Genomic DNA, 10,613 nt, shown 5'->3' on the forward strand with positions numbered 1-10,613 from the left:
TGTGTCAACACCAGTTATGCCCGCGCAGGCGACACCTAGTACATCTAGCGCGCCAATGCTTGTTACTATGCAACAATTAACGGCAGTAATGGATAATTCTATAGCTAATATTTTATCCAAAATGCCAGCATTTCAAAGAAAGCGTGATTGCTCAGTTTTAAATACAGAGGATGAGCAAGGGTGCGCTGACGATAGTTTATCTGTTATACCCTCACACCAGTCAGAATTGGCAGTGAGGGAGGGTCTGTCGGAGGGAGAAATTTCTGATTCAGGAAAAGTTTCTCAACAGGCAGAACCTGATATTGTGACGTTTAAATTTAAGTTAGAACATCTCCGCGCCCTGCTTAAGGAGGTGCTAACTACTCTGGACGATTGTGACTCTCTGGTCATTCCAGAAAAATTGTGCAAAATGGACAAATTCCTAGAGGTCCCTGTACACGCTGATGCCTTTCCGATACCCAAAAGGGTGGCGGACATAGTGACTAAGGAGTGGGAGAAACCAGGTATACCTTTTGTCCCACCTCCTATATTCAAGAAAATGTTCCCCATTGTCGACCCCAGAAGGGACGCATGGCAAACAGTTCCTAAGGTTGAGGGGGCAGTTTCTACGTTGGCCAAACGCACGACTATTCCCATTGAGGACAGTTGTGCTTTCAAAGATCCTATGGATAAAAAATTGGAAGGATTGCTTAAAAAGATATTTGTTCAGCAAGGTTTCCTCCTTCAACCAATTTCGTGCATTATTCCTGTCACAACGGCGGCGTCTTTTTGGTTCGAAGAACTAGAAAATTCTCTCAATAAGGAGATTCCATATGAGGAAGTCATGGACAGAATTCACGCACTAAAGTTGGCTAATTCCTTTATTTTAGATGCCGCTTTGCAATTGGCGAAATTAGCGGCGAAAAATTCAGGTTTTGCAATTGTGGCGCGCAGAGGGCTCTGGCTAAAATCTTGGTCGGCGGATGTGTCTTCCAAGACAAAATTGCTTAATATTCCTTTCAAAGGTAAGACCCTTTTTGGGCCAGAATTGAAGGAGATTATTTCAGACATCACTGGGGGAAAGGGCCATGCCCTCCCACAGGATAGGCCTTTCAAGGCTAAGAACAAATCAAATTTTTGTTCCTTTCGCAACTTCAGGAACGGACCGTCTCCTAACTCTGCAGCCTCTAGACAAGAGGGTAACGCTTCCCAGGCTAAGCCAGCATGGAAACCAATGCAAGGCTGGAACAAGGGTAAACAGGCCAAGAAGCCTGCTGCTGCTACCAAGACAGCATGAAGGGATAGCCCCCGATCCGGGACCAGATCTAGTAGGGGGCAGACTTTCTCTCTTTGCTCAGGCTTGGGCAAGAGATGTTCAGGATCCCTGGGCACTAGAAATAGTCTCTCAGAGTTATCTTCTAGAATTCAAGGAACTTCCTCCAAGGGGAAGGTTCCACATGTCTCGCTTATCTTCAGACCAGATAAAGAGACGGGCATTCTTACATTGCGTAGGAGATCTATTAAAGATGGGAGTGATACACCCAGTTCCAACAGTGGAACGAGGTCAGGGGTTTTACTCAAACCTGTTTGTAGTTCCCAAAAAAGAGGGAACTTTCAGACCAATTCTGGATTTAAAAATTCTAAACAAATTCCTCAGAGTTCCATCGTTCAAAATGGAAACCATTCGAACGATTTTACCAACAATCCAGGAGGGTCAATATATGACTACCGTGGATTTAAAGGATGCGTACCTACATATTCCTATCCACAAAGATTATCATCAGTTCCTAAGGTTCGCCTTTCTGGACAAACATTACCAGTTCGTGGCTCTTCCGTTCGGTTTAGCCACTGCTCTCAGAATTTTCACAAAGGTGCTAGGGTCCCTTCTAGCGGTTCTAAGACCGAGGGGCATTGCAGTGGCACCTTACCTAGACGACATCCTAATCCAAGCGTCGTCCCTTTCCAGATCAAGGGCTCATACAGACATTGTATTAGCTTTTCTCAGGTCTCACGGGTGGAAGGTGAATGTGGAAAAGAGTTCCCTGTCCCCGTCTACAAGAGTTCCCTTTCTGGGAACAATAATAGATTCTGTAAAAATGAAGATTTTTCTGACAGAGGTCAGAAAATTAAAGCTTCTAAAGGCTTGTCAAGTTCTTCAATCTATTCCTCAGCCTTCCATAGCTCAGTGCATGGAAGTAATAGGTCTAATGGTTGCAGCAATGGATGTGGTTCCTTTTGCTCGAATTCATCTAAGACCATTGCAACTGTGCATGCTCAGACAGTGGAATGGGGATTATGCAGACTTGTCTCCCCAGATTCAAGTAGACCAGTTAACCAGAGACTCACTCCGTTGGTGGTTGACTCAGGATCACCTGTCTCAGGGAATGAGTTTCCGCAGACCAGAGTGGGTCATTGTCACGACCGACGCCAGTCTATTAGGCTGGGGCGCGGTCTGGGACCCCCTGATAGCTCAGGGCCTATGGTCTCGGGAATAGTCTCTTCTCCCGATAAACATCCTGGAACTGTGAGCGATATTCAATGCGCTCCGGGCTTGGCCTCAACTAGCGAAGGCCGGATTCATAAGATTTCAGTCGGACAACATGACGACTGTAGCTTACAGCAACCATCAGGGAGGAACAAAGAGTTCCTTGGCGATGAGAGAGGTGTCCAAGATCATCAAATGGGCGGAGGATCACTCCTGCCATCTATCTGCAATTCACATCCCAGGAGTAGACAACTGGGATGCGGATTATTTGAGTCGTCAGACTTTCCATCCGGGGGAGTGGGAACTCCACCCGGAGGTCTTTGCCCAGTTAACTCAATTATGGGGCATTCCAGACATGGATCTGATGGCGTCTCATCAGAACTTCAAGGTTCCAGATCCAGGGATCCCAAGGCGACTCTAGTGGATGCATTAGTGGCGCCTTGGTCGTTCAACCTAGCGTATGTGTTTCCACCGTTTCCTCTCCTTCCCAGGCTTGTAGCCAGGATCAAACAGGAGAAGGCCTCGGTGATTCTGATAGCTCCTGCGTGGCCACGCAGGACTTGGTATGCAGACCTAGTGAATATGTCATCGGCTCCACCATGGAAGCTACCTTTGAGACAGGATCTTCTAGTACAAGGTCCATTCGAACATCCAAATCTAGTCTCTCTGCAGCTGACTGCTTGGAAATTGAACGCTTGATTTTATCTAAGCGTGGGTTTTCAGACTCAGTTATAGATACTCTGGTCCAAGCCAGAAAACCTGTGACTAGGAAAATTTACCATAAAATATGGAAAAAATATATCTGTTGGTGTGAATCCAAGGGATTCTCTTGGAGTAAAATTAAAATTCCTAAGATTCTTTCCTTTCTCCAAGAGGGTTTGGATAAAGGGTTGTCAGCGAGTTCTCTAAAAGGACAGATATCTGCTTTGTCTGTTTTGTTACACAGATGCCTGGCAGCAGTGCCAGATGTACAAGCTTTTGTACAGGCCTTAGTCAGAATCAAGCCTGTTTACAGACCCATGACTCCTCCATGGAGTCTAAATTTAGTTCTTTCAGTTCTTCAAGGGGTTCCGTTTGAACCTTTACATTCCATTGATATTAAGTTACTATCTTGGAAAGTTCTGTTTTTGGTTGCTATTTCTTCTGCTAGAAGAGTTTCTGAATTGTCTGCTTTGCAGTGTGATCCACCCTATCTAGTATTCCATGCAGATAAGGTTGTTTTGCGTACCAAACCTGGTTTTCTTCCAAAAGTGGTTTCCAACAGGAATATTAACCAGGAAATAGTTGTTCCTTCTCTGTGTCCGAATCCAGTTTCGAAGAAGGAACGTTTGTTACACAATTTAGATGTGGTCCGTGCTTTAAAATTCTATTTAGATGCAACAAAGGATTTCAGACAGACGTCATCTTTGTTTGTTGTTTATTCTGGTAAGAGGAGAGGACAGAAAGCTACTGCTACCTCTCTTTCCTTTTGGCTGAAAAGCATCATCCGATTGGCTTATGAGACTGCCGGACGGTTTCTCCTTTTTCTCCTAACCGTCGGTCGAATGACTGGGGGGCGGAGCCAGAGGGGGGGCTATATGGGCAGCTTTTGCTGTGCTCTCTTTGCCATTTCCTGTTAGGGAAGAGAATATTCCCACAAGTAAGGATGAAGCCGTGGACCGGACACACCGTAGGAGAAAGAAATTTATCAGGTAAGCATAAATTCTGTTTTTCTTTATTCTGATGAAGGGGTCTGTGTGAACCCCGAAACGTCAAACCTTTGTTGTTGACCCACTACAAAGAAGACCTGAGAGTGCATTTGTTTGCTTCTGTATGTATTCCATTTTTGCACCCAGGCAGATGTCCCAGGAGGGTGGATTCACTTTTTGAGAGCGTATTATATATATATATTAGTGTGTGCGTATGTATATGTGTGTTTGTGTATATGATTGTGTATGTAAATAAATATGTGTGTGTTTATAATTATTATTTTATTAAGTTTCTTAATTTTATAAATATCATAGTTTAATATTTATAATTTACTAAATAATCGTAATAATATATGTTTGTTTGTGTATATTTGTGTGAGTGAATATACATGCGTATATATGTGTGTGTTTGCATCCATGGCTATGCTGATGCGCTATTGAGTTATTTTTTATGGGGGGCCCAAAAAAAAAATCTTGCACCAGGGCACCCTGTCTATTTGCTCCGCCACTGGACAGATCATATCCAACAACTGCCTAACCCCACCCCAGACCTGGTTCATTACTCAGAACACCTGCAACTTTATCTTCCCCTGCCCTGGCCTCTCTCACGTAACACCCATAACTACACTTATGCCTACCTTGGTCCCATGTATGGAACACCCACAATTACCCCAGTGTTTCCCACCCCAGAACCACCACTCATTTGTGTGCTTAATTTTACAGTATTATTAAACTAATAATGTTTTTGGCTGTTTATATAAATAGAACAAACACAGCCGAAAGCTAAAGATTATCATGATCACTGCTTCTTACCCTCTCAAAACATTGCACACTGTTGATTAGTCTGTGATGATTAAGACATCATGTTCTCACCCAACTGGTTGAGCATGAGCCGGGCAGGGCTGTATGTGCAGTTGCTTGTGCAATGTTAAATGAGGATGTACTTGTTCCCTGGCTGAGAACATTATCCACACGCACCTTGTTTAATGCGGCCCTATAACTTATTTTCATCAGTAATTTAGTTTACTATGATGTAGTAATGTTTACATTCTATGTCATCCTTTTTTAATTTGTGATTTACAGGTAAATAATTTGAAAAATACAAAATGGAAGACATTTTTAAGTATAAAAAATCATATTTTTTTATTAAGATGGATTATATTATAATGAATAAACAGTCTTATTTTTTTTATTCCATTTCTTTTTATGTAGACAAACACGTCAATAGTTCATATCTATCCTTCACTACAGGAAGCATCAGAATGATACCGCAAACTCCAATAGTCTCAGACACCAATAACTATTCACAAACATTGGGGAATTCACAGCAGATTTTTAGAGAAGATGGTGAATTGGCAGGAACAGGGCAGCAATCATTATGTACAGAGAGTAAATTAACCATCAAACAAGAGGACAACATTTATGAAATTATTATCCCAGAGGATAAACCACACACGTTTAATGAGGCTTCAAAACATAGTAAAGAAGGGAAAAGTCTAAAGTCTAGCCAAATGATTCATACAAAGGAGCAACCTTTCAAATGTACAGAATGTGAGAAAAGCTTTAGATGGAAGTCTCATCTACTAGAACACCACAAAATTCACACAGGTGAGAAACCACACACATGTACTGAGTGCAGCAAATGTTTTACACGAATGAATTATCTGAAAACTCATAAAAAGATTCACACAGGAGAAAAGCCTTTCACATGTACAGAGTGTGGAAAATGTTTTATGCAAAAGGGATATCTGAAAAAGCATGAAAGGAGTCACACAGGAGAAAAGCCTTTCACATGTACAGAGTGTGGAAAAAGTTTTATACAAAAGGGTAATCTGAAAAAGCATGAAAGGAGTCACACAGGAGAAAAGCCTTTCACATGTACAGAGTGTGGAAAAAGTTTTATACAAAAGTGTAATCTGAAAAAGCATGAAAGGATTCACACAGGGGAAAAACGTTTCACATGTACAGAGTGTGGAAAAAGTTTTACAGAAAAGAATACTCTGCAAAAGCATGAAAGGAGTCACACAGGAGAAAAACCTTTTGCATGTACAGAGTGTGGAAAATGTTTTACAGACACGTGTAGCCTGAAAATTCATGAAAGGAGTCACACAGGAGAAAAACCTTTCACATGTACAGAGTGTGGAAAATGTTTTACAGACACGGGTAACCTGAAAACTCATGAAAGGATTCACACAGGAGAAAAGCCTTTCAAATGTACAGAGTGTGGAAAAAGTTTTACAGAAAAGAATAACCTGAAAACTCATGAAATGATTCACACAGGAGAAAAGCCTTTCACATGTACAGAGTGTGGAAAAAGTTTTACAGAAAAGAATAACCTGAAAACTCATGAAAGGATTCACACAGGAGAAAAGCCTTTCACATGTACAGAGTGTGGAAAAAGTTTTTCACAAAAGAGTGATCTGAAAACTCATGAAAGGATTCACACAGGAGAAAAGCCTTTCACATGTACAGAGTGTGGAAAAAGTTTTACACATAAGAGTAGTCTGAAAACACATGAAAGGATTCACACAGGAGAAAAGCCTTTCACGTGTACAGAGGGTGGAAAAAGTTTTATAGAAAAGGGTAATCTGAAAAGTCATGAAAGGATTCACAAGGGAAAGAGCCTTTCATATGTTTAGAAAGTGGAATAAAGGTTTTCATTGAAATCAGTTATCACAGAAAAATATTTACACACAAATAAACTTTATATACACAGTGTACAAACCTTTTTACAATTACCCTAAAGAGGACACACTCTCTAAATAGCATCAAAAAGGATCCTATTGTAAATAATACTTTCTAAATCCCAGTTATAAAAGCCCCACATTGGAAGTGCTCTTCTGCTGTCCTTTGTTCTTCTATATATGTGCACCTCAGTTTCTCTCATATCAATGTGATAGAATCCAAACACCACACAGGAATACAGTCAAATTTTTGCCGTGGGGGGGGGGGGGGGGTCCCTCTTGAATTTTGAAATGTTGCAAGGTATGTGTACCCAAGGAAACTGATTTAAACTACATGTATACTGGGTATGTAATATGTGTGTCATGTTCTGTAACTTGATATTATGTCTTAGAGGTTTTCAAGTAAGAAGCCACAAGAACTGATAATAGCACATACTGTATATATAAAGGGAACATTATATGTCTGATAAATCCCTTTGTATCAAGAGCACAAGTGTTAGGTATATTTATACCATTATGTGCCTATATCATTTAATGCTGCTTTTTACTATATGATGATATACAATGCTTTTTCATGCAAATAAAAAGTGATTGTAATCCAGACCAGTATTTTGTGTTTTTTTTGTATAATTAAAAACTCAATATCACAGAATAAACATCATCAAATACAGAAGCCAAAATTGACAGTGAAAGTTAAAGGGACAGTCAAGTCCAAAAAAACTTTCATTTTCCAAATAGGGCTAGTGGCAGACACTGCACTAATTGGCTAAAATGCAAGTCAGTAGATAATAACTAAAAGTCATGTGATTAGGGGCGTTCAGAAGATGCTTAGATACAAGTTAGTCCCAGAAGTAAAAAGTGTATTAATATAACAGTGTTGGTTTTGCAAAACTGGGGAATGGGTAATAAAGGGATTATCTATCTTTTTAAACAACAAAAATTCTGGTGTTGACTGTCCCTTTAAACACTGATTCAGATAGAGCATTCAATTTTACCCAACTTTCCAACTTACTTCTATTACCTCATTTGCTTTGTTCTTTTGGTATCCTTTGTTATAGAGTAAACCTAGGAAGCTGATATTAACCCCTTAATGACCACAATGTACCCTGTATGTCACTGGTCATTAAGGGATTTTTCAGGACATAATAGCACAAATCTAGCAAGAACACGCTATCAATGCCCTCCAGCAGGCTTTGTGGAACAGAGCAGTCTCAACGCTGGTGGCAAGACCGTGCTATAAAACAATCAAGTCCCAAAAAAAGGCCAGTGACATACAGGGTATGTCGGTGGTCCTTAAGGGGTTATATGAGCTTAGGGGCATGCACGTGTATTTAGCACTTTCAGCAGCAGTGTTTGTAACTATGTGTAACATTGCTATAAATGTTCTTGCAAACTCTGCTTTCTGAAGATACGTGCACGCTCCTGAGTTCACCTAGGATTTCTATTTACTGTGTTTCCCTGAAAGTAAGACATCCCCCGAAAATAAGACCTACTTACAGTTTTGCCTCTCACTGAAATATAAGGCATCCCCCCCGAAAATAAGACCTCCCCTAAAAAAAGGCCTCCCCCTAACATAAGGCCCAGCCGGAGCAGACAGGAAGTGTGAGGTCTCTTTTAATCAGAGAGCCCGCGCCACTGCCAGGACAAGCTGCCGCCTGCTGCTCGCTCTGCCCTGACGGAGTCTGACTGACTCACAATTAGACAGTGAGTCGCGCGAGGCAGGAGTCGGCACATTGTGTGAACACACAGGGGTGACTGAGGTAGGGGGGAAATGTCTGTTAAAGGGGTGGGGGGAGGGGGATCACTTAAAATGACACAGGAGGACTACATTTCCTACCGTACTGTATACAGGCAATACATTTCCTTTTTTTTTGTTCAACAATAAATGTGTACCATATTCCTCTTTATGGAAAAATAAGACATCCCCTGAAAATAAGACCTAGCGCATCTTTGGGAGCAAAAATTAATATAAGACACTGTCTTATTTTCGGGGAAACACGTTAACAAAGGATACTAAGAGAACTAAGCACAAATGATAATATAAGAAAATTGGAAAGTTGTTTGAAATGTTATGTTCTATCCAATCCATTTAAGTTTAATTTTGACGTTACTGTCCCTTTAACAGTACATAAAATAATATCAAATGAACCCCTAACTTACACCAACCCAGATAATGAATCACCAGCAAGACTTTATACACAGACATTTTATGTTACTTAAATCAAAAAGGGATAGGAAATTGCACTTTCATGATTCAGATAGAATGTGTCGTTTTATGACACTTTTCATTTCACTTCTGTTATCAAACTTATGTACTACTGAGAGCTGATTGGTGGCTACACACGTGTCTCTTGTCATTAGCTCACCAGATATGCTCAGCTAGCTCCCAATATTACATTGCCACTCTATAGCTGACTTTGCAGGAGTTAAAGGGACAGTCTACACCTTAGTCATCTTAAAGTCTTACCTTAGATTAAGCTGCAAATAGCCCCCTGCACCTTTTCTATATCATGCAGTAGGAACAGTAAAAAGTTGTTTAAAAAGATTATTGTCTCTGGCCACTTTGAAATGGCTGGCAAACTCAGCCCACTGATGACATCATGACCTGGGCTGCATCTAGGCACTCTGCTGAATAGCAACGACAGTCAGTTCAATCCAACTAGTGAGCCTTTTGTGATTGGATGCCATATGCACACCAGATCATGATGTCATCAGTGGGCTGAGCTTGGCAGCCATTTCAAAATAGCCAGAAACAATATTTTTTTTACTGTTCCTGCTGCATGATATAGAAAAGGTGCAGGAGGCTATTTACAGCTTAATCTAAGGTAAGACTTCAAGATGACCAAGGTGTAGACTGTCCCTTTAAGTACATAGTTATATACAATCAGTGGTACAATAATAAACTGATCTAACAAATTAAACATTATTACAGCTTTTATATCTCTTTAATCAATAACAGACAGCTAGATTACGAGTTAAGCATTATAAGTCAAATTGTAGCGTTATGGCCCATAACGCATCATTTTCCCTAACACAGCCATTACAAGTTTCAAAAAACCTCCATAGCGCCACAAAAATCCCCATTTATGCACAAATCCTTAACGCTTTCCAAGACCAGTAGTTATTGATATATCGCAACCAAAAACATTCACAAATCACTTTAAAAATATTATACAAAGTACACTTACACTCATACAAACACTGTACAATAAATTATTATTTTTACACAAAAATATTATACAAAGTATACTTACACTCATACAAACACTGTACAATAAATTATTATTTTTACACAAAATATTATACAAAGTATACTTACACTCATACAAACACTGTACAATAAATTATTATTTTTACACAAAATATTATACAAAGTATACTTACACTCATACAAACACTGTACAATAAATTTTTTATTTTTTTTTACACAAAAATATTATACAAAGTATACTTACACTCATACAAACACTGTACAATAAATTATTATTTTTACACAAAAATATTATACAAAGTATACTTACACTCATACAAACACTGTACAATAAATTATTATTTTTTTTCCACAAAAATATTATACAAAGTATACTTACACTCATACAAACACTGTACAATAAATTATTATTTTTTTTCCACAAAAATATTATACAAAGTATACTTACACTCATACAAACACTGTACAATAAATTATTATTTTTTTTCCACAAAAATATTATACAAAGTATACTTACACTCATACAAACACTGTACAATAAATTATTATTTTTACACAAAAATATT

General features: G+C 39.4%; 1 protein-coding gene across 2 annotated transcripts in view; it reads left to right on the forward strand.

Moving 5' to 3' along the window:
• LOC128659867 (gastrula zinc finger protein XlCGF26.1-like) overlaps window positions 1-7,437 on the forward strand; it is a 98,963-nt gene extending 91,526 nt beyond the window's left edge. For both annotated transcript variants that reach the window (XM_053713444.1, XM_053713443.1), the window contains exon 3: window positions 5,365-7,437. In XM_053713444.1, coding sequence (XP_053569419.1) covers window positions 5,365-6,791 — 1,427 coding nt within the window. In that variant the 3' untranslated portion in view covers window positions 6,792-7,437. The remainder of the gene's footprint in view (window positions 1-5,364) is intronic.
• The last annotated feature ends 3,176 nt before the right edge of the window (window positions 7,438-10,613 follow it).

Source organism: Bombina bombina, chromosome 5 (assembly GCF_027579735.1).
Source record: "Bombina bombina isolate aBomBom1 chromosome 5, aBomBom1.pri, whole genome shotgun sequence".
Classification (NCBI taxonomy): Eukaryota; Metazoa; Chordata; class Amphibia; order Anura; family Bombinatoridae; genus Bombina; species Bombina bombina.